This window comes from Anopheles ziemanni, chromosome 3 (assembly GCF_943734765.1).
Source record: "Anopheles ziemanni chromosome 3, idAnoZiCoDA_A2_x.2, whole genome shotgun sequence".
NCBI classification, from domain to species: domain Eukaryota; kingdom Metazoa; phylum Arthropoda; class Insecta; order Diptera; family Culicidae; genus Anopheles; species Anopheles ziemanni.
In genome coordinates this window covers 73581077-73604736 of record NC_080706.1, presented here as the reverse complement: position 1 = coordinate 73604736, position 23660 = coordinate 73581077, and the positions used below count along the sequence as shown (strand labels likewise).

General features: G+C 42.7%; 3 protein-coding genes across 3 annotated transcripts; 2 read left to right on the top strand and 1 right to left on the bottom strand.

Annotated features, from left to right (window-relative positions):
- Nucleotides 1-8852: 8852 nt before the first annotated feature.
- On the top strand, nucleotides 8853-9671 carry LOC131288393 (NADH dehydrogenase [ubiquinone] 1 alpha subcomplex assembly factor 2). The gene is made up of 2 exons (XM_058317524.1): nucleotides 8853-9234; nucleotides 9306-9671. The coding sequence occupies exons 1-2, from the start codon at nucleotides 8987-8989 to the stop codon at nucleotides 9505-9507; spliced, it is 450 nt and encodes a 149-aa protein (XP_058173507.1). The 5' UTR covers nucleotides 8853-8986; the 3' UTR covers nucleotides 9508-9671.
- Nucleotides 9427-13505, bottom strand: LOC131288392 (poly(U)-binding-splicing factor half pint). The gene is made up of 3 exons (XM_058317523.1): nucleotides 13092-13505; nucleotides 11528-12031; nucleotides 9427-11460 (listed from the first exon to the last, which is right to left on the bottom strand). Exons 1-3 carry the CDS (start codon nucleotides 13205-13207, stop codon nucleotides 10503-10505), a joined length of 1578 nt encoding a protein of 525 aa, XP_058173506.1. The 5' UTR covers nucleotides 13208-13505; the 3' UTR covers nucleotides 9427-10502.
- Nucleotides 13506-21560: 8055 nt separating this feature from the next.
- LOC131287676 (bifunctional peptidase and arginyl-hydroxylase JMJD5) lies at nucleotides 21561-23177 on the top strand. Its single transcript, XM_058316749.1, has 5 exons — nucleotides 21561-21859; nucleotides 21939-22104; nucleotides 22172-22295; nucleotides 22366-22783; nucleotides 22866-23177. The coding sequence occupies exons 1-5, from the start codon at nucleotides 21578-21580 to the stop codon at nucleotides 23121-23123; spliced, it is 1248 nt and encodes a 415-aa protein (XP_058172732.1). The 5' UTR covers nucleotides 21561-21577; the 3' UTR covers nucleotides 23124-23177.
- Nucleotides 23178-23660: the final 483 nt, after the last annotated feature.

The window sequence follows — 23660 nt, the reverse complement described above, 5'->3', positions numbered from 1 at the left end:
GGGAATCAACAAAGGAAGAAGACGGGAGAAAAATCCCCACTCGCCAGGCAGGCAAACGCAGCAAATCGATCGAAATTAAATTCGACTCAATTAAAACGCCATTTTCAGCAATAGGAGAGCACAACGGAATAGGCCGGGCCGCATAGGTTCGTTTGCAGCTGATGAACACCACACACGAGTGGACGGGACTGTAAAACCATTAGTGTATGACTAAAGAGTAAAAAAACCAACACACACACGGACGAGAATATTCAATGCAGAAAAAAAGAGGTATTCAACCGTACGTTTGCTAACAAGGTTAGAGAAACCTTCAACCGAAATCAACCTACGGAAAAATCTTTCCTCCCCGATTGAAGCCTCTTTTCCGCTAGAAAACCTACCTAAATCTTGCCTCTACAAGTCACTTCGGCCTTACACGTGACATATTTCCATCAAATCTTGATTCTTCACGGGGGTGGTGTGGTGTAGTGGGAGGATTGCATTGTATTCCATCTGGCGAAGGTGGAATTATTGTGTGGGTAATTTTTGTTGCTAAATCAAGTAACCTAGTTTTTTTTTCAACTCGTCTTATTATTATTACAGTCAACATCAATTTACCTCAATTAGAACCGTTTCATATCAATCGCCCGCCGCAACTTCCGCTCAAGTCCATCGAACCAGCTGACGATAGCAGAAACAGGCAGAACACCATATGATCATTAATTTGATTGACTAGCAAAAATAAAAAAAACCCTTCGAATCAGCTTCACAATCAAATGTAACCGCCAAATGAAGAGAGTTGCATGCAATTGAAGATATAAACATTAAAAAAAATGTCAGGAGTAAATTGCCCTTAGCTAGACACGCAAACAAAGCATGTACCATATAAAATCACACACAGTGTCAGCATTAGAAAGAAATACGTACTTTGAATCTCTAGTGTAGGCACAACTAATATCTAAAAAAGCCACCGTTAATCGTACAAAAGATACTCTGCAGTCGTTTTAATACTATTCGACAAATAGATTTCGACATATTTTTTCCTAAACAATATACACCCATACAGAATTTAGCCGAAACAGAGGATTATGTACACAATCTTTTGAGCACACGCAGCTTTAATATCCCCTCGGGGTAACTTGGACAGCGTTGGCCTGGTAAAGCCAAATCCCACATGCCCGATGGCCGTTTCTCCTAGGAGGTAATAAAAATGGCTTTGTGCGCTAAGAACCGATATGGTTCGAGTTTTATGCCATGACATTTGTGACGTGTTCCCTTCCCACACATATGTTGGTTAGGAAGTAAGAGTTGTTTTTTTTTTGTAATGTAGTTCAAAGTAGTGAAAATAACTTAAATCTTTTTGATTGTCTAAGATAAAGACGTGGGGTGTTATTCGATTTTCTAGTGCCATCAGACCGAACACACACTTTTCAAAAATCACTCATAATCCTATAAAATATAACGTAATAATTTAACGAAACACATGCCTGACATTCTTCCCTCGGTTCGAAAATGCATTTTACACTTACGCTGCCACATCTTACTCTAACTCTGATTTAAAACGTTTGAACGTTGCAGACAACAAAGCACAATATATTCGAACGCTGAAAAGAAACTGCCGGACACGAAGACATTCCAACATCGAGTCGCAACCTCAGACGGAACGAACCGCACCAGCTGCATCGACCAGAAGGCTCCGGACCAAAATAATGATCTCAATTAATTTGCTTCGATAGAGATCCGAAACGTGCTGGGATTTTTTTAGCATAAATTGCCATGTTTAAACTTGTATGACCCTCGCATAGACGAGCGCCACCAGGCGGGTTTGGAGTGTTCTGTAAAGTGTCCTAAATCTCAATGACTCTATGGTATCGAGACAAAGAAAAGTCGACCCCGAGTGGGGAGAAAATAATACCTCGAACCGGGTGAGGACAGAACGTTGTCTTACATGGAGCCGGCAGCACCACGTCACGTCATGGAGGCAATGCGGATGTCTGTGATTTTCTCGAAAGTTTTATTTGACTTCCGTGTGGAAAATTAATGAAGGGAAAAATCGCAACCAGTCGGGCACGAAATAAAGTCACGCAACCTCACCGGCGTGTGACGCCACCGGGATTGGAAAAAGGTTCAGGTTGGGAAGTTTTTTCCTAACTTTTGTGGCATTTAAAACAAAGATTTCGGCGAAAATTAGCACCGTTTGTTTTGGTACTGGGCGGTCGCTCATACAAAGACACGTTGCGGTGAATAAAAATATATGTCATTTATTCAATTTAAAATGCATTTAAAGGACAATGAATGCGTGCAAGTGGCAATAAATCATTAGTTAAGGCGTTCTACGGTACGATGACACTTTTGCTACGTGTCATTTGCACATGGCGGTCCTTTCAGAAATTGCCAAATATTATCCAAACATTTCACACATTTCGCACTGACTCTAATGGCCGACTCAGACATGCCAACTGTTTGCAGTACGCTTTGCTAGCCGAACGATTACTCGCTAGATGAAATTTCGAATGATTTATGGTGTACCGGACAGCATTTAAAAAAGAAAAATTCGTAGCTATCAATCAATGAAGCATTCGAAGCTAGAAAATCTTTGCATGAGCAGGAAAGAGGTTAGAGATGGGAGATTTATCACCGTGCAATGTTTGTTGACACATTCCCAGATGCATATGACGTTTTGATTGCATTTCATAACCCAAAAGCGCTTCGAGGATGGTAACATTTCGCAGGAATGTACATTTTCCTAATTATTTTCTACTGTTTGTTAGCATACTTAAAAATCACTTTGAGAATGTTTTCTATCATGCAGTTGGTTAGGAAGAAAATTTAACGTTTAATAGTTACTATAAAATTCTTAAATTATTGTGTAGAAGTGAATACTACAATGGATTTCAGTATTACTTTTGCACAACAACCACCTTATAACCTTGAGGAACCGCGACAAAGAAAATGGTTTCACTTGAATGCTACTGATCCATCAATCCAATAAGCCGTAGCAAATTCTGCCTTGGAGCAACCTTCGATAACACGACCTTGAAACCCTCCCAGGCCCGATGGGAAACCATCGTTCAGGCCCATGTCCACTATTCCGCACCATAACAAATCCATCTTCTTATCGCACATTCCACGCACGACACACTCAATCTTGAGAAAGTGAATGGGGAGCCGATTTGAACGCGATTCTAGCGTTGTGTACACCCCTCTTTTTCATGATCCATCAAACGTGCCCTTCGAGGTACAAAAAGGCTACGGTCAGAACGATAAGCTAGCTTACTGCCGGCAGTAAGAGTAAGAAGAGATAGTAGTCGCTTGGTTTAATGTTTCATATGCTCGAGTTTTCGTTTGAACCCACGTGCTTGTGCCTTGTAAGCCGTCGGATCATACAGGCAAAACAAATGCAAATACAACGTCCCACACACCTATTCTCGCACTCAACGTCTTACAATCGACAAAGTTTTCCATCGTTTCTTCACATGACCACCACCGTCATGTCGATGGCACGTGTGGAAGGCGAGAAAAATGTACGCCACAAGTATCTTGTAAGGTGCGGGAAAATCAACCTATTTTTCCAACATACCAGGTGATGATACTGTTTGTTTTGGAGGAGTACACTACATGCAGCTAATGGTAACATTTTATTTCCAATATCGCTTCGAGTTTTCATGAGTCTTTTCTTCAAGCCACAGGTTCACCGTATCCCGAAGGTATTTACGATATTTACGGACATCAGTAAAAGATCCCCCTTTTTTCAATGCTTATTTCGCCAACCTACAAAAACACAATTAAAAGAGGCCATTGCATTATCGAATCGCTATTTACCGGCAACTGATAATGTTGATAGCTTAAGTCAAACATGAACTCATTGAATCATCATCGGTATTTATTGTGCTCGTAAGCTTACGTACCACACGTCATGCAGTGTACAACACGTCATCCAGTGTACCGTTCTTCAGCGTTAAATTGACATTATAAATATCGATTAACGATTCTGTTGCACATTGCCAATATCGTATCGAACTAATATTTGATCCAAATTCTCGAACAGTGTGTTTTATATCAATTTGCTTAAGAATAACAGGCAGTTCAAATATTTTAAAACGCCCAATGATGTGAACCACATTCAGTTAGTTTATGTAATTCTAGATAGCCCCAAAGCGGCTGACGCAGACAGTTCGTTCGAAGAATCGGTAGTATATTTCCTTCAATTGCAAAGAGTTAATTACTTCTATGTTTGCCCTTGAAATTATCTACCCGGTGGATGAGCACAATCGTTGATATTTAACATCAAAGTGATCCCCAGGCCGAACTCTGTACCCTCGCAACGATGGGCCATAGTCATAAAGGCTGTTTTTATTAGATTATTTACCCACACCCAACCGGCCTGACGTTCAAAAAGCACCGAGTGCTTATGCTCATAGCAATACAGTTTCCTAACTATTTAATGGACCCCCACTTAGGCGGTAATAAGCTTCAGCAAAAATTGGGTAGTCACAAATGGTTACGGGCATATCAACACACATCAATGTCTAGTGTGCCAGAAACTAGCCTAACGCAAAGCTAACAAAATTGGACACACTCGTCGTTTCTCGAAGCACAATTAAACCCTCTACCAATTCATGTTTGGGACGGTTTGTCGATAAAATGTTGCTCAAATATTACATGAAACGGCGGAGAAACTTACCCGTTGCCAAAGGAGCTTCACAAAGTTGACTGCGACGATGGGAAAGCCCCAAGGAAAAGTGTCTTTTCACCAGATATTTGCACTATCCCTGGAGTATTTAATTTCTACCTTCCGTGTCCAACGTTACCAACGACGACTGTTGGCAGGGTACAGGATAACGAACAGCTAAATAGGACCAGGAGAATGCATTCCAAGTGCTCTCTGTTGTCTTCTTCGACACCTTGGCGTCTTTGAGGGTCGAAAAACGTTCACCGCACACTTGCTGCGTTGACAGGATCAAAAACAGGAACACGCACAATTCACTTACACAACCACATACGCACGCACACATCCACAGGATACGCCTGCTTCGAGCCGGTTTTGTTGATTTACCGCAAGTGCAAAGAGATGACGCAGAGCACCGTAACGGATGTAACGCACCGCTGAGCGGCCGTCATTCCCGCTCCTATTCTTATCAGCCCGATCCTTGGCTTTTTATAGCGGGCGAATGCAAACACAAACCGAGTGTTAGCCGGCTTTCCTTTCCCGGTCGAACCTTCCTGTTTTTTTTTTTCGAACCCTCCCGAGTAGTTTGTTTTTATTTTACCTCGTCGGCACGTTCTCACATCTCGCACACTCGCTTCCTGACGGCGTCAGGATACACTACCAGCTTGGCTCACTACACCACACACGCGTGTGTCCTTTCCCTGACGGAAAGGACCGCTCTCACGAACACAATCAAGAAGATGCTTTCACCGGCTACTTCTGATACTTGTTTACGGCACGCTGCCACCGCCCGCCACCGCTTGCTTCGTTTTCACGACAAATTGCACCACGAAAAACCGCACGCACGGAAGCAGAACCGACTCAATTAGAAAATTAGTCCTTTCGCACAGAAACCACGAGCGTACATTCTTCTCTCGCCAGCTCGCGGCGATTATTTTTTGTTGCCCGTGTGTGCTTGAGGAGATGTGCTGGAAAATGGAAGATAAAATAAACATCAGAGAAGAGCAAAAATAAAAAACAGCGTAGCGGAGAACACCTCTAGGACAAGACGCAGAAAACGAAGCAGAGACATTCGTGCTGGAATTCGGAACGGCTACTAGAACGGCTCACGAGAAGCGAAGCTAATTCGCGCTTGTATTGTGTACATCGGATGTTGGTGCCTGGAGTTTCTCCCCATGAAACGGCAGATGCTACAAAGTCTCAAGTGCAACATACCATCCATCCCATGGGGCATCAGCAGAAACAATACGCATCTCTACTGCCCCTGGTTCGTGGTGAAGTATACACGTTGGCCAACGTCGAATCTCCAATCCGCTGCTGGCCAATGCATTTCGAGTGCAACGCATAATCCATCCTTCCCTGCCTGCGTCAGCCGCCTTCGTTTACATTGTTTTAGTTTTTCTTCTCTCTCCCGTTTCATGTTTCGCTATTTTACGGGATATTTTCGGTATTCCAACAGGGTTAGTTCAACGGCATTGCGTGTTTTTTCTCTCTTGTGTATGTATCGGAATATACGTTGCGGGTCAAATTTCTATCGACAGAAGTCTTCGAATAAGAATAGGACGGTGTTAGGAATATTACAGTGTTAGTACACAATAATGTAATGTGGAATTATTCATTTTAAACATAATTGTGACAGAACGAAACATTTTTCCTTGATGTTCTCAAACAAGGAAACTCGTTCCGATGATGAGGAAGGAAATTTAGCAAGTCGACTGAGCACGGAAAGTCAGCAAAAAAGACGAAATGGCAAATACAATCTTTCTGCGGCACAAAAGAATGTGTGTATGTTCATACGCCACTAATAGCCCACTGTTGCACTATGGGTTCAGAGGTATGAAATTTTAGAACCAAAATAACAGACTAAACTACGAAATTTAATACGTTTTGTGGAAGGCTTTGTTGAATGGCTCAGATCGTACTAATAACACCATTGATTGAAGTAACCAAATATCATTCATTCGGTGTATGTTAACTTTTGGACTTTCATATCCTGATTGGCCACTGTCCATTTGTGCACTGGTGCTGGGCTTTCCGGGCGCGCCACATACACAGTAGCCGCAAACGTAGCACATATATCCACGCGAGCAAAATGTATGAATTTAATGTCCGTGTACACGGCGGGGTGGAGCGCAGCACCTCCTCATTCTCCGCTAGGCTAATGAGTGTTGCTCTTAATATGTTGTTCACGCTCGAAAAACCACCGTCGCACATTCTCGGCCGCAAGGAAAAGCACCAGAAGACAACAACACGGGCGAAAACTTCCGCGCGAGCAACGGGACCCGCCGTGATGGACCGCAAACGCAAGGTTGGAGAACCATTTTGAGGATCGACCGACCCTGGCCAGAAGAAGGCGTGAACCGTGATTCAATACACACAACACGAGAATGCGATGCAGTGGCAGATAAAGTTCGCAAAATTGCGAAGCCCATTCCCTGCTGCTTTCTGATATTGAGAATATGTCCTGAACGCCACAACGCAGTTACATTTTCTTTTGCCCTCGAAATGCACTATCCATCGCCAAGGCAAAAGTTGGTCCCGATCGGTTGAGGATTTCGCCGCAAGTTACAAACGTTATCACGTCATCAAATTTTCCCACACGGCACAAAGCGGCATACGTAGTAGTGTCTGGACGAAGGAGAGGGACGCAAAAATGCTCAGCTACTTTTGGCAACATGTTGTTCGGCACTTTCGTATTTCATTTTGGTTCAGCAAACACGAACGATTGCCAGTGCCTACGTTGTGTTTTCTTTGACGGCTGGGGCTTCCAAAATGTTGTATCGAAGAACGCCACCACTTTCTATCCCACAGTCACCGAAGTACGACGTGGAAATTACAATACCGTCAAAATCACTTTTTCGCAACTAAAATGACAAAATTAGTACTCCACCAACGACGACGTAGCAGTTATGTATCTTGAAGATTAGCAACCTAACATCTATGTATCTTGAACGGCTAGCAGGTGTGTTGGTGACTAGCTTTCTTCGACACGCCATGCCAGCACACACACACACATAAACTCCGTGTCCATGTAATACACTGGCGCCGCATAACAAACACACACAACCAAGAGCAGTGATTCGCTTTAGCGAAACGGTAATAACCGTTCGCGGACGGCAAGGTTAAATTCTTTTCAAACGAACCGGTAATTCAAGGTCGTCTAATCGGTGCTGAATGTAAAAAAATTGCTCCTAAAGCACACGCTTCGCACTCGCACAGCATCAGCATCACTTTTACCGAATGATGCTGCAAGGAAACCCTTTTTTTCTTCTTGTACCAAACACCAGACTGTTGCCACAACGCTGACGATCAAGAAACGATTACACCAATGATTCATTGCTACTCGTTAATGACCAAAATTGTGACTGCCGACATACTTAGATTTATGTTTTTCACCACAGATACATGCACTACCGACGTTCAACCATCACCGCAGCTAAAGACTAACTGGTCGAGTGCTACGCACACAACACACTCCCCGACCCTTTCAACCAGAGAATGTGCGATATGCGTTTGTGTGAGTGACCAACACATCCAACGGAGCGCTGTGATTGGCTACCCGTACCGGTAATTTATGGTTCGGTATTGAGGTTTTGTTCGCGCGAAGGACATTGAATCGGTAATGCTTGTTGCCGTTTTCTTTCTCCCTCGCACAGTCTATTTTCTCAAAAACTAAAAAGATTCAATTGAAAAAATATGACCCAGAAAATTATTTATTTGCCTCGGAGAGATCATTCGTTAAGATTTCGTTTGTATAAATCGTTTAAATACATATGAGCGATGTAAATTGTGCGTTCCACGCAAAATAGCATACAAACATTGACCACATCGCGTGTGTCGGACAAAGATGGCACGTGAAGAACCGCTGTGCTTTTTCTCTGTCACCAGCTGGTCGAACGTAATTCAAATCGGTTACACGGAGAGTTTTTCAAGCAAGCTGCATTGCGTTAAAAATTAAATTTAAAATGTATTTAGTTGCTATTTGATACAAGTTAATAATTAGAATAACACATCAAATTATTTATAAAACTATTGCTATCAGGAATATGATTTTTTTTGTTAGAAAGGAAGTAAAAATGCACTTCTGAATTGGGTCTTCCAGGCGACTAGAAAAATATCATAATGACTCACACCAGTTTAGTGTCAATCCGCAAGCAGATTCAGTGTTGTTTACAAACTCAGCAGAAAACTTCACTCGAAAATACCGGAGTGCTATATTTATATAATTGATACATTATTTCGCCATTAGAAATCAGAATTATTGGTAGTCTCAAAGCAAAGCGGTGTTATAGAAGAAGTGATCTACCGTGTTTGTGCTTATTGGAAATTGCACTCACAATGGCCGGTGGCCCACCGACTCGCAATTTGTTACGCATTGCTTTCGACAACTTTCTGAAATCGTTCCGCCCGCGTCAGATCAAAGGTAACTACGTCGGGGAGGACTACTTCGGTAACAAGTACTATGAAATACCTCCGGACCCGTCGGTTGGTAGACGCAGGGCTTCGCGATGGTTCGAACCGACGGCCAAGGAAGCATACGATCAGGAAATTACCGCCGAGTGGGAAGCGTGGCTGCGAGGCCGAAGGTATGATGTACACACTGAATACAATTGAGTGGAGTTCACAAATTAATTACACAAAATCGCAAACATTGCAGGAAAGAACCACCAACCCAGCAGGAACTGTTGAAAAATTTGGCCATCATCAAAATGAAGGAACGAAACGCAGCTGAACTCGAGGCAAAGTACAGCAAAACGAAGGACACCGCGGCCCTGGAGCAACCAAAAACCGGCATGGGATCGTTTCCTCAGTACGACGAGTACGAAGTCATGCCCGGCAAAGGAAAGCATGAAAAGTGAAACACTCGCTCGCCGCGGAATTTTATTCTGTGACAGTAGTTATACTATATTTCCTTCAATCGCTATTAGACAAAAGAAGCAAGCTTCTTTCCCTGTCTTGTTGTATATACAATGAAATTTATAATATAATAGGAGAGCGATGAGTGGCGCTCATGTTTGTTGATTGAATGATGCCGTGTCCGACCTAATTTCTTCCCGAAACATCCTGTGTGTAATGTTATATCATCTCGCTTACGACGATTTATTCTAAGTGACTTACGCAGCATAGAAAGATGCCTTTAGCTATACGTTTAGTTGCTCATTTCCTCCTGCTGTTAAGAAGCGATGGATTAAGCGCAATCGTACATGGGGCTTTGGCGATTTGACGCCGATACAGTAGCGAGATTGCGCTTCATCCACCTGCTCCTTTTATATCTATTTCTCTTCACCAAGAAAACCTGGCCCTATTTCAACAAATACCATTTAGTTCCATATATGATTTTCATCTCCAAGTGCAATGCTATTGTGCTCCAAGTGCACGATAAACCGCTGATACGCTACACGCGATCAGTAAGAAAACGAGTTTCTTTTCATTTAACGTATTACTCCGGCGCTTAGGGTGGGGGGATTATGGGATCTGTTCACCCTGTTACTTAAACCTAACCATCGTGCTGCATGAGAATAGGATGTACGCATCTTCTATTCTGTGGGAAATACCACGAACCAGTTTTCCCTTCTAATCCTCGTTTAACCGCTTTGCAAAGGGATTCAAGTTGAGTGGGGAACCGTAGCATTTGTGGTGATGAATAATGTTGTGACAAAAATGTTGGGGCTGTAATCTATCTGGCAAATCGATACCATTGCGCGGCGGTTCTGAGTCGAGTGCGATCCCACCCCATTGTCACATCACGGTTTGGCTTGGCTTCGTTCACCATCAAACATCATCTCTCAAGCTTTCGCCATGAAACTGTGAGTTGTGCTTTGGGATACCAGCCGCGGAGTTCGGCATGGCCGATTTAGCCAGACAGATCGCCATGGTCAAAGAGAGCCTGATCGTACGACTCCGCCTTGACCAGCCGGCCGCCAAAGTAGCGACCGTTCAGTGACTCGCGGGCTCTATCTGCTTCGGTGGCCTGCGAGAACTCAACAAAGATCTTGACGATCATGTCGGTGTTGTCGTCCTCGGCAAAGGTGCCCTCCGACTGGCGCTCCTTGTAGATAATAACCCGGTCCACGGCACCATACTTGCTACACTCATCTTGAATCTCCTCCTGCAGCGTCTCGTCCACGTCCTCCGGACCGACCATGTTACGCAGGATCACCACCTTGCTCTTGCTCGGCCGCATCAGTCGCTGCATCACCAGGTGCCGCGCACTCTGGCCCTTAATGGACATCGACTCTTGCTGCTGCAGCGTCTGCGGTTCACCCTCCTCGAGCAGCTTTTTCTGCAGCTCCTCCTGCTGCTTCTCCTGAGCCTTCTTGTACACGTCCTCGGCCGTGGCATTCGGTGCGGCGGCAGCGGCGGCCGCTGCTGCTGCTGCTGCGGCAGCCGCTGCGGCTACGGCGGCCGGATTCGCCTGGCTCAATACTGTGGGCAGGGGTTTGGCGGCGGCTCCCAGAACCGGGTTCACCAGCAGGGAAGGAGCGAGCCCGACGGTCGAAACGGGCGGTACGAGCAGTCCCGGCTGATTATTAATTACGGCGGCAGCCTGCGTGGCCGCGGCTAACTGTGCGTGTGCAACCAGACCTGCACCGGCGGCCGTCGTAATTGCCGGATTGAGCGGAAGTCCGCCGAGGCCTACCTTCAACGTGGGCGTTGTGGCGGAAAGACCCAGGACCGCATTCGTAGCGACGGCATCCATCGCCTGGATCTTTGCTGTGGCTGCTGCGGCTGCGACTGCTGCGGCGGTTGGCATGGCAGAGTTGGCCGCTGGGCCCATTAGGGCATTAGGTGGAGTAATCGAGCGACCAACACTGGAACAAATAATTGACAACCAAATATTAAACCGACCTTATTTCGGAAAATGTTTTAAATGCTTACCGTAAAAGTTGACCTCCCAAATCAAACAAATTCATGCTGGCGATCGCTTCGATCGCAGACTGGTTGGTCTGGTACTCGATGAATCCGTAGCCCTTGTGCGTGTGGACAGCGTTGCCCTGGGACATTTTACAAGTGACGATCGGCCCGAACGCCTCGAACACACTCTTGATGTCATCCTCCGTCAGGTCCGGATGGATCGACGCAATGTAGATGCGATTGTAGCTCTTCGCTTCCTCCTGGATCTCGTCGATCACCTGCTGCGCCTGGGGCATGTTGCTCGGCCGACCCACCTTAATGTTACGGCCACCAAGCATGGCCCCGTTCATCTGCTCCAGTGCCAGCTGCGCACCCTCCGGGATCTCGTACTCAACGAACGCGAACCCTTTGTGCTTCTGCGTGATCGGATCCCATGACATGTTGATCGATTTGATCGGACCAAACGGAAGAAAAGCCGCACGGATAGTGTCTTCCTTCAGCTCAAACGAAATGCTTCCCACGTACACGCTGCGGTAGAGAGAAGAGCAATGAAACAATGACACATTAGTGCTCTAACATTATGATAAAAGTGTGCCATTACGTTACTAATAATTTAAAGACGATCAGATCTTATCAGCTGCTGTTATGTGCATCAAAGCTGTTCAAAATGGATTCTCATCGAAAATCAACGTTTCCAACATTCAGTAGTGTATCGTTTATGGTCACATCATATGCGTCTCCTTTTTAAACCTCCAACTTTTTAAGACTCCAAGCTTACACCGATCACAGAGCATTTTTAATTACTTCTTTCTTTTCTGAGAGTGATTTTTTAAGGCGTGGCACGGTTGTTGCAAGATACTGAAGTCTTGATCAGCAACGCCGGAATATTTTTTCGAAATGAAAGTGGAAAGAGTAACAAAATCGGAACATCCGATCTTATCCAGATTTTGTATTCGAGTTGCTTATAATGGCAGGGAAACAAAAACCGTGAGCCGCATTATAAAGTTGGTTAGAAATCTTGTTCGTTCAATTCCGTAACAATATTTCAATAGAGTTAACGTATTTTTGTAGGACAACATCTTTTCCATCCACAATTATTGCTAGGAAGAGTTAAACAAACCCTATTTATGCACGGGAATTAATTTTACTGTAAAATGTTTCATAACAATTGCTAAATTCTCAGAATTTAATTTTTAATTTATGTTTATGGGCAGCAACAAGTTATGAAAGAGTAGCAAACCATTTAAAATTAGACGAAACATTTGAAAATAGAAAAGCTACATAGACCTTAACGTATATTCAAATTTAATAACTATGAAAGTGACGACGAGCATAACGAAAGTGAAAATCGAAACGAAAATCATCCAATTTGCAAATCTCGAGGGTCCACTTTCTATAGTGCTTTCCTACACAAATTGTTTAAGAATAAAAACAAGAAACTTGTGGTGGTCAAAGGTAATGTAGACTACCTGGTGTTTCGAAACACTAAAGATACACAAATCGACTATAATTATGCCATGTGTAGGATGGTGTTGGAGACACCCGATAGAAGAATAGCATTTTGCGACCATCCCCCACCAACACTTACCGACACATCAAGGCCAATGCCTGCTGGCGTTGCACCTGGGTTCGCTGGCTGGCCAGTTGCTGCTGCTGGTGAGCCAGCGTCTGCTTCATCAGCACCATCTTGATGCTCTGCTCCATGGCGTACTTCTTCGCCCGTGTTACCAGCTCGTGCTGCTCCGATGTCAGCCGGGGTAGAGCGCCGCCCAGGATGCCCAGCAGGGCCGACCGGGTGCCGGGACCGAACGCAACATCGCCCGTCTGGCGCAGGTCGTACACAGGCTGCGCGATGTACGGTAGAATTTTCGGTTCTGCGAGGAGGGAGTCGGTAGGAAGAAACAAAACGGTATAAGTAACACTTTTACTAACAACGGATCATTGTGATTGTCATTGCTTTCTTCCCGTCCACTTGCGAAAGCAACCTGACAATGACAATCTAACGTTAACGGTACAATTTGAGATTCTCGTATGTTTTTCTATTGCAATTTGTTTCACTCTCCCTTGTATGGCAGGATAGCATATTATGGGGGGATAATCACAGACAAGGAGGACGTGGAGAAAGAAGAGCGACGACGGTGGAAATTGTTTAACCAATAGCTTTGCCTACACTCGAGATTTTCTACGATTCGTTTTAGATGCCATCAAATACTGTGGCACGTGAAGCTATCTTGTTCAACATTATCTGTGAGATAAGGAGTTCGTTATACACGAATTTGTTTCCTGATGACAAAAATATAAACAAAACACCTACATTTTGACTTCATTCGGCTTAATATCGTGCTTCATCATGAAGTCCTCTTGCGTACTTATTTCAATATTAAATTATTAATTTTGAAATAGTAAGAAACAAAGATTTCATCTCGTTCTGAAGAAACCAAATTCGATTGAATGTATCATCAAATTATTGTTAAGTTTTATTAAGGAATATTTACTCGTATGACTAATAGATAGATTCTAGTTCCCAGCTTTTCTTAACCTTATCATGTAACCAAAATAAAATTTCACAATTTATAAAAACAAGATGTATAACAATTCCGTTGGAATAAAAACGTTCCAACGAATGATGTTTTCAGTTACAAAAAAAAAAAAAATATATCACAGAAGAATGTCATTTTGAAAAATAAATTACTCCACACGGAGTAAGGAAACGACAAAAAAAGGACAAAGGGGCAATAATGATGGACCTGGAAAGTACTACGTCGGCTTCGGTTTATGAGTGAAATGGGCGAAAGTGTGTCTATCAACGGTTGGGTGGGTATGGGGGGGGAATATATAAAAAGGTAGATACAAAAAATACAACAGATGAGAAATCAATTCTAACCTCTTCCATGGATCTGGGGGGTGTGGGGGAGAAGTCAACTTTGTGAGGGTTTCCATAAACGCTCAACTAACTCATTCATTTCGCCTCATGTGCTGTGAAAATGTGTACGTTAATAGCTCGATGTCTTTGTAACATTCGTTTGTTTTTTCGCAATTTGAACTAAATCTCTCTTTATCATTTGTTCATCCGTTTGCTTTTTTTTAATCGAAGGTTGGAAGTTGGTGTGTTTCCTAGTCTTTCACTAGGATCCAACCAATGCTCGAACGGTAGTAAGAGCAGCAAAACATAGAAATGGTCGAACGAACTAGTTCTGGTGTTGATGATGGTAGTAGTAGTAGTAGTAGCAGGCGGTAGTAGAAGTAGTGATTGATTATCAAAAGGACTAATTTTGATCCTATTGGTTTGCAAACTTTCAAAGGATGACATGACGACCAAAGAAGAATAGTAGCAGTAGCAGTTGTTGTGGTAGTAGTAGTAGTAATGATGGTAATAGCAATTTATGTTTGAATCGTTCTCTTGGCGATACTTTTGCATTGGAGATTCGATAGTGATCTTTTTGGCACTCGGCAAGAAGAAGGAGCAAAACGAGAAAGAGATGGAAAGAGAGAAGAGAGAGAAACAAAAACAATACGAGAGATATATAGATCCTGAAAATAAATAAAAACAAGAAAAAATAATGCGGATTAATTGGTTGACTCGATGGTGAGCAGGGAAGAAGGAAGCGACATAAGAGTGTTAGGGGGATGATGTTAGATGATGCGGGGAAAACAACAGAAAAATAAGAAATCTTATACTTCCAACCGAGTTGTTTCCAAAATGTTGTTGTTGAAAACACAACAAAAAAAAAGGGTATAAGAGTAGGTATTTGGGTGGACGATTACTTTCCAATCCTAGTACCCTAGTGTCAAGGTAGAAAACTGTTTTATTCTAGATCAAAACTCGAAACGAACGAGTGTGACCGAGATCAAACAAAATTATTTAAAAATCTATTTTGTTTTTTTAAATTATTAGTATTAAGGTTTTTAATTCGTAGTTGAAAATTTATCCAAGAAACACAAATTAAACTTTTTCTTGGCGTAACGACCTTGTTTGGTCATGCCTGGCCCCATGAAGGGCTTACAAGACTTTTTCCATTTGAGTACGTGGATAGTCAGTCCTCTTGTACAGGGGAGGGTCTGGTCTCGGTTGGTATTCGAACCCACGCCGTCGTTCATGGGCCGATTTTCTAACCGGCGATACCGCTCGGTTGTCGCGGATCCCCATTAACAACAAATTTAACTATCAAGGATGGTTTCCTCGAACTCCGAGGAATTGTTGAATTGATCAAATATAGAACTGAAGCAAAGTTATCTAATGTACAACAAGAGAAATATATTTTAATTAAAAAATACTTTTCCAATACTCTTTTCTCAACGACTGGACGTTAACTATCAGCATTTTCCAGTTCATAAGGCACGCGAAGTTTATCAATTCTATTTAATATGAAAAAAATGGGAAAACACGTAAAACAGGAGACAAAACAAAGTATGGATGTGAATAATCACATAATGTAAACTCATATGTTAATGAAACCGGAAAAACAGGTGAGGTCCATGAGGTATGTCAGTTGAAAATGGGGCCAGACACACACACGCACACACGAAACAACTGTCGTGCGGTTCGCGATGGGCACAGCTTCGTGACGGACGAAGTGAAAGTGATTCGGAGAGAGCCGTTTTGCATCATCTTGCAGCACAGTACCAGAAACACCACCATCCGGGTCGCATTCCGGGCGCCCCCATATGACACACACCATGTGAAAGAAGTGTACAAAGATTCATTGTTCATTTTTTGAAAAAAGAGAGAAAGAAAGTTAAATACAAAATAGAAAAAGAGAGAGAGAGAAAGAGATAGAAAGAGAAAAAGAGAAAGAACAAGATCGAGACAAAATAGACCACCCTGCGCGCCGGTTACTAGTAGGACGACACCCGAGACACACATACAGGCCACCAGCTACCGGCGGGTTAGGTCCATTTTCCCGAGTTGGTGATGATGGTCGCGGCGGAGGGTGCAGTTTTGGCGGGATGGTGAATCAACCAGGACACATGCTCGCCACATAGAAGATTTCGTTTTAGGGATGATTTATGAGCGCATACGGTCTTTGTCTCTCTGTTACTGTGGAACCACCAACACTGTTCCGTCACACTTCCCCTTAGCTAAACTCGTTAGATGCTCTGCCCCACACGTCCTCCATCCACCAAACCGGTCAGAGGAAGATGTCGAAAGATACGAAAGAAAAGCTGGGAAAGAATGGAATGACTCTACTACTAAGATGTCGGATAGTTAATCGATAGATCACGCCGGCTCCCATGTACTAGATTCGGCCCCCTCGAACGGGGCGCGTCCCCCTCACAGATCAACGGTCTAGCGGAAATGATATACTCAACATACTGGTTTTCGCGCTCTCTAGCGGTGTCCGGTACACCGGTGTCGATAGTGAATAAGATTGTTGCTGATAGACTTTGACTCAACATTGGTTTCTCTCCTCCCAATAAATTGGTACACCACAGAACACGAACAACACAGTTCGCTGAAAATACTGATAGAGAAAAACACATAAAGTGAAGAAAAAAAATAGAGAAAGAGAGAGAGAGATAAAAAGAGAGAAAAAACGATACAGAGAAGCACGATCGCCGAGATACCGCTGTGGCAGAAAACCAGGACATCTGACTGGACGAGATACTAAGCGAGGAATCTCTTCTAGTATCGGACACGGGATGAAGAACAGTTTATATCCCGAGTTCTCCTTCTCTCTCTCTGCGAAGCTTAAATTTCAAGTGGATCTTTGCTACACTGTGTGAACAAAATATAACACAACATTTGGATCGTTGGTATACGACGACTGACTTTATCGAAGTTGGAGCAGGTGGAGAGAAAACGAGAAAAGAAACCACAGGGAAAAAAGAAAGAAAAATATTGTGGACGAACAGGAAACAAACTTTCGCCATTCCTCTTTTCTGTCAGCCCTCAGAGAGGTAGGTGTGGGGTGGGTGAAGGGTGATGCACGAATCGGAACTCAACGGTCGTAATCCGTGTGATGTTGACGCAGTCGACGGAGAAGACGGAGCTACATGCATCCTCCAGGTTCTCTCCCTCGCCACCCACGGTTTTCGTCGATCGACGAAGGAAGCTGGATTGTGATGTTGGAAGAGCAGAAGGATAACAACAACCCACACTCGATCCCTCCCACATAACACATTATTTAGTAAAAAAAAGAAGAATTAATAGAGAGATAAATATAGAGAAAGAGAGAGAGAGAGAATAAAAAAAAGAGAATAAAGGACATTTTTGTTAGCTTTTGCACCTCCGGAAGTGCTTCTTGTGAAAAGCTAAAATACAGTACACGTCCGAGAAAGGGTTACCAAACAGGCGTATCGGCCTGATGACGAGAGTATACTACCCGTCCCCATCCATCCGTTGGCGCGTATTTTCGGTTGATTCTTGTGGAAGTACACTTCATGTGGTAACGGTGCCTTTCCTCTCTCTTCTCCTCTGAGAACCCAGTGAAAAAAGAATTTTGCTTCGAAATGAAAATTACACATCGTATAGAGGTAAAGGTGATCATCGACGAAAATGATTTTTCTCTCTATCCCTACCGCGAATATGGTGCACCACTTTGTATAAAACTTATTACCCAATTCGTTATGACAGAGAATCCCAAGTATAAAATTTCTCCGGTAAAAATTACAAAATGTGTGCAAATGATCAAAACCGTAATGTTGTGTTCAAAGAGTCGCCAAAATAAAAAAAAACGACCCGTTTCCAAATGACCCGATAGTTCTAGTGTTAACTACCGTCAACAACATGTGAATGTTAAATGAGGTACCTTTGACATTTCAAGATAGATCAACAATTACACAAAGCAACAGTAGTGGGGAGCGTAGTGAGAAGTGGAAAAACATCCATCCGTGTTTTTTTCAAAATTTTTCTTAAGAATTTGTTATTATCTACATTGTTACTGATAATATGTTTAAAATAAAATAATTCTTTACACTTGACTAAGGCGTTTGGGGGGTGGTTACCTCTCTCAACGGACACGATGGCATATGGCATCATATTGCGTGAACCAGTTAACTTCTGGTCCGAACAAGCGGAGGTCTGAAATATTTATCATTTTTTGTTTCTATTTTTGTCTTCACTGCATTTTACTCATTTTTCCCATGTTTAGTTAAAACTACGTTATATGATCACAAAAAATCGCTGAAAGTACAGAACAAAAAAGAAGAAAGAAAGAAACGAAGAAATCTCATGAATTGGTATTGTTGTGTGCAGTGACCACGAGAGAACCGTGAATCAAATAATGATTAAGGTTGGAGTGGCAATTAAAAAACTATAATAACATAACATTGTAAAAGTATCCGTTTAACCTAAGTATTCTTCCGCTCAAATAATATTCACTCGCGTCGTGAGACACGAGGATGGTTACAAAACAAAACAAGTCCAATCACGTTGGCCTTGACTAGAAAAATAAAACACCTGCATTGTTGTTACGTATAACAACTTTAAAAAAATAACTTTTTAAATTAAAATATGACCAAATGGGATGATTTTTCAGATTTTATGTTTCTCAACAAAAAGCTACTCAAAATCAAAACAATCAATCTTGAAAAACAGATATATGAACAAAACACGTTATTTTTAAATTCCAAAATGAATCTCCTTTGTTAGTAACGGAAGGTATGTTTTATGACCAATAACAATAGATTTCAAATTATATATAACTAACTTGAAGAAGATTTTCTTTAGATTGAATGGCCGGAGTAGAATTGTACGAACAATTTTGAATAAAAAACTTAAAACATAAAATGTCTACGAACGAGTAAAGAAAGTCAAGCTGGCCAAGCTCGATATTGTGTGTTCTATAATGGGTTGTTGACAATTGTGTATGATATTGGGTTTTTACCTACAATTGAAGAGAAAGAAAAAAACGAGAGAAAGAGAGAGAGAGAAAGAGAGAAAGAGAGGAGGTGATGCACAATAGAAAGCAAATCTTTGTTATTTAGCAGAGAAACTATTTACAGTAGAGCAAGAGGAGGGCACAAATATATATGGTTCAAAATCCCACTTTATTTTATCTTATCACGTAAATAACGCATCCGGTAACTGTTTGAAAAAGAGAAGTCAAATGAGAAAAACCAGGGCGTACTTAAAAAGATGCCCGAACGCGGGTGCACCACCGTTAACGCTTCATTCGGGAATCGAATCGGAAGGACAATGGAACATGCATAAAAGGGAAGCCCTCAAATGCATCAATTTGTTTGTTTGTATTAGCTCTCTGATATTTTTTAATTGATACCCTGTATCAGGTGGTAGGAAGCTTGTGTGGTATCCGTCAATATTGGTAAATTAGAAGGTGCGATGGTGCTTGCGTTTCCCGCCCGGATTATTTTTCTCGTACGGTTCCGGATGGAATTGTAACAGAAAGAGGCAAAACATATTATGTAAAAAAAAATACGGACCACCCCACGGGCAGAAGGCACTTACCACGTTCACGCTCCTCCCGTTCGCGTTCTCTTTCGCGGCGCTCGCGACGTTCGCGGTCACGCTCGCGTTCCTTGTCCCGCTTGGAAACCTTGGCCGGTGGTGGCGAACATTCCGGTTCTTTGCGATATTCTTCCCGTGCCGGCGAGGCCTCGCTGTTGTTGTTGTTACTTCCGGAGTTGTACTCGTTGCTTCCCTGAAAGAATAAGGAAACCTGTAAGTATGCTCATACTGCTGCAAAACATATTTTTACGCATTATCACAGTCATATCGAAGACCTTGCACAAGGACATTAAAAACCATTGGATTCTTTGATGCGTAACAATCATACAGCAGGCAGAGCGAATTTACTATTTAAAGCAGCATCATTCAATCTTCAGTATTTAAACTATTTTTTCGTGCTGTAATTTCGGCACCAATTCACACTAGTTAGCTTTGCAGCTCACTGTGACCAAAGCACAGTGCTGTTGAAAACACACTCACGCATCCACAGGAAGCATCTTTCTACACAGTGCTTGGTACAACCATTGAAGGAGTGCGAAGCTGCCGCCATATTGGATTTCACGAGCAAGCACTTTTCGTCGGAAGCGCCTCTGCTAGGGGGCTCACTTTTTCAATCCACTACTAGGGGTCAACCCACATGATTTTCGAACGAAAAACACCTTACTTACCATTGTTACAGCACCATTCATATTCTACAGACCACACAAAAGAGCAAAACTGCTGTTTTCACAACTATTTTATTGCAAATTGGCTGAACCGTACTTGTAGGGCACGCACTTTGATGCACTCGAGGATAATTTGATCTAGTGTTGGCAGAATTGGGTTTGGGAGGATTCGAAGACTCGATCCCTTGACGGATTCGATCGGGTTGAGCCTCATTTGGCGAGTCTGATTTATTTGGGAATATCAACAAATTTCTTTTAGATTTTAATAATTTTTTATACGTTTGATTTGATTCAATTCTAAGGGCACTCGTTTTTATTTGATTTGGATGTAAAAAGATATGTTTCGTTATAAACTTGATTTGAAACAATTTGAAATCGATGTGAGTCCATTTACCCATACTGTGATTAGACAATTACTCCGGGTCAAAAATTAACCCCCTGCATCCTAGACGACGTAGACGAGACCAGAGAACTGACTTTCCAAGTAGAAGTTATCAAAATAAGTTTTCCCGATTCGTACGCCCAATAAATTGGATTGGAACTGTATTGAGTTTTTAACTCATTTTACCGTAAAGTGTAAAGCGAAAAAGCTCAATATACGTATCACAGACACAAGATAAACCAAAGAACTATGTTATGGGAGTCATCCTAGAACATAAGACATATGTTTTTCTACGAAAAAGCCGAGATACCAGTTTCTTTGGAACAAATATCGCTCTTGAAGCGCAAAATCTCTAAAATTTATTATAAATATAAAAATGAATATAAAAAAAAATAGTTTGTTTGTATCGACGGAGGAGGGATTGGGAATTGGAGATTGATTCCCTACAAGGATTCGATTTTCCCATCACTACCGTTGACAGCCAAGAATGATACTTTGACAGCATCGAGACATTCCTTTGCTTATCCGTTTCTGAAGGGTGCAGTTATCAGGACGTTTGTTTACAAACTGTGAAATAGTACCGAACCGGCTCGATGTAAAGAATCGCGCGAGAAATCATCATGCTTCCAATTATTAAAGAACTTCTATCGGTGTGTACAGATAAAACACAGTTAATTGATAGTGACCACATGAAAAGCAATCTTCTCTATCGGAAAGTTATCCTAGATGTTCTAGACCCGCTGTACGAAGATAAAAGTGCCGTGTTTGATAACACTGCATCCACCAATTTGATAAAAATTGGTGTTCTTTATGATTGTATCTACAACCGCCTGCACACAGGACAATGGAGTACCGTGGATGAAACAGATAGGAAATGTTTTACAGTTCTTTCTTATGCGAGGGTATTTCTAGGAAATCGAACGCCGGTCGTAGAACGAATAACAATTCTTATTGCTTCTCTATGTTTGGTTTATTTTTTAGATTTTATACACATTACTCGTTTCGAAAGATCTACACTGTGGTGTAAAAGATGGGATATATTTAGCCGATTTGGGATTGATGCTGGGAGAAAAACTTAGACTGAATGACAAAAATATCGGAAACGATCTTCTAACGGAGTGTGCATCCATTCTTACAAGATATTTAGGTATGAGGTTCTCGATTTTATTTTAAAGTCATTCACATTGCATCTGCTTTTTGAAATCAAAATCTAGCTGACGCTAACGTGACTGTACCTCCATCGAAACGCCTCAGGTTGGATGAGAAAGTTGAAGAAGTGGGATTAACGGAGAAACCGGACGTTTCAATACTAGAATGTCCCTCGTTGGAAGTTTTTGGGTTCGTTCATAATTGTTTGTAATTCGTTCAACTATTGTTCCTAGTAATCTTTCTTTGCGCACGCTTACAGGAAACAATGTTACGATCCAAAACAACCCGCAATAATACGAGGAATCATCAAAGACTGGCCTGCGATGGAACTATGGCACGACCCTGGCTATTTGCTTTCCATCGCTGGGGAACGTACCGTTCCAATTGAGCTCGGATCTCAGTACAGCAATGATGATTGGTCACAGAAATTGATGAAATTTGGCGAGTTCGTTGAACAAAACATCTGTACCAATTCGCCGAGCCCTTTGGACGGAAATCGTACCGCCTATCTGGCGCAGCATGATTTGTTCGATCAAGTTCCCGCCTTGCGCCGTGATATCACCGTCCCGGACTATATCGGTCGTACCGATGCAAACCCGCGTATCAAAGCATGGCTCGGACCGAAAGGTACCGTTTCGCCATTGCACACCGATCCGTGCCATAACCTACTGTGTCAGGTACGGTATACCAGAGCCATCGAGTGTGTTCAATGTTATTAACCGCACCAAATGCACCACTTGGCCTACGGGTTCGCAATAGGTTTTCGGCAGTAAGACCATAATCCTCGCCCGTCCAGAAGACACCGACAACCTGTACCCACACGAACACTTCATACTGAGCAATACATCGCAGGTCGATGCTCGGCATCCGGACTACGAGCGGTTTCCGTTGGTGCGCCAGGTGCGGTTCCATCGGTTGACGCTACACCGGGGAGAGGTACTGTACATACCGCCAAAATGGTGGCACTACGTGGAATCACTGTCACCGAGCTTCTCCGTTAGCTTTTGGTTTGAATGATTCATGCTGATTGCTGCCACCGTTGCCGCTGCGTGCGCCAAATAAAGGTACCGAAAGCCGAAATAAACACTTATCAAATCAATCCTCCGCACTCCAGTTGTCTACTCGGTTGAGACTTCGTACGGATTTCCCCCCCACTGTTCGTGGCGCATGCGCGTTTCCGCCACAGCATCCTTTCGATAAGCCTTCGGTTGTCCTTACCGAAGCTACAGTTACTTACGAACAATATGAAAACGGTACATATTTCAAGCTACAGCTATAATATTGGGAAACTTTTTCCCTTTTGTTCATCCCAAACAAATTGTAGCTTATGGAGTTTTATGTAATCCTTCAACTGAGGGAACAGTAGGCAACTTTTATTCAAAGATCCTTATGCCGAGCTAACATTCGCATTATACTGTATTAAATAGACGCGCGACAGCACTCGTTCAACAGACTTCCCATTTAAATTATGCTTCACCACCATAACGTGTCGTCAGTGTTGCCGATGGCCTCGGGGTGAACGCATCTGTCGTCCTTAAACAATCGTGACCACGG

Excerpts from the sequence above, each read along its gene's own strand:
- LOC131287676 (XM_058316749.1), top strand. The coding sequence starts at position 21,578 with ATGCTTCCAATTATTAAAGAACTTCTATCGGTGTGTACAGATAAAACA. Across the intron at positions 22,105-22,171 it reads CATTCTTACAAGATATTTAG|CTGACGCTAACGTGACTGTA; the intron begins GTATGAGGTTCT and ends ATCAAAATCTAG. Across the intron at positions 22,296-22,365 it reads CCCTCGTTGGAAGTTTTTGG|GAAACAATGTTACGATCCAA; the intron begins GTTCGTTCATAA and ends GCACGCTTACAG.
- LOC131288392 (XM_058317523.1), bottom strand. The coding sequence starts at position 13,207 with ATGGAGCAGAGCATCAAGATGGTGCTGATGAAGCAGACGCTGGCTCAC. Across the intron at positions 12,032-13,091 it reads GCATTGGCCTTGATGTGTCG|CGTGTACGTGGGAAGCATTT; the intron begins GTAAGTGTTGGT and ends TCTCTACCGCAG. Across the intron at positions 11,461-11,527 it reads TTGGGAGGTCAACTTTTACG|TGTTGGTCGCTCGATTACTC; the intron begins GTAAGCATTTAA and ends TATTTGTTCCAG.
- LOC131288393 (XM_058317524.1), top strand. The coding sequence starts at position 8,987 with ATGGCCGGTGGCCCACCGACTCGCAATTTGTTACGCATTGCTTTCGAC. Across the intron at positions 9,235-9,305 it reads GCGTGGCTGCGAGGCCGAAG|GAAAGAACCACCAACCCAGC; the intron begins GTATGATGTACA and ends CAAACATTGCAG.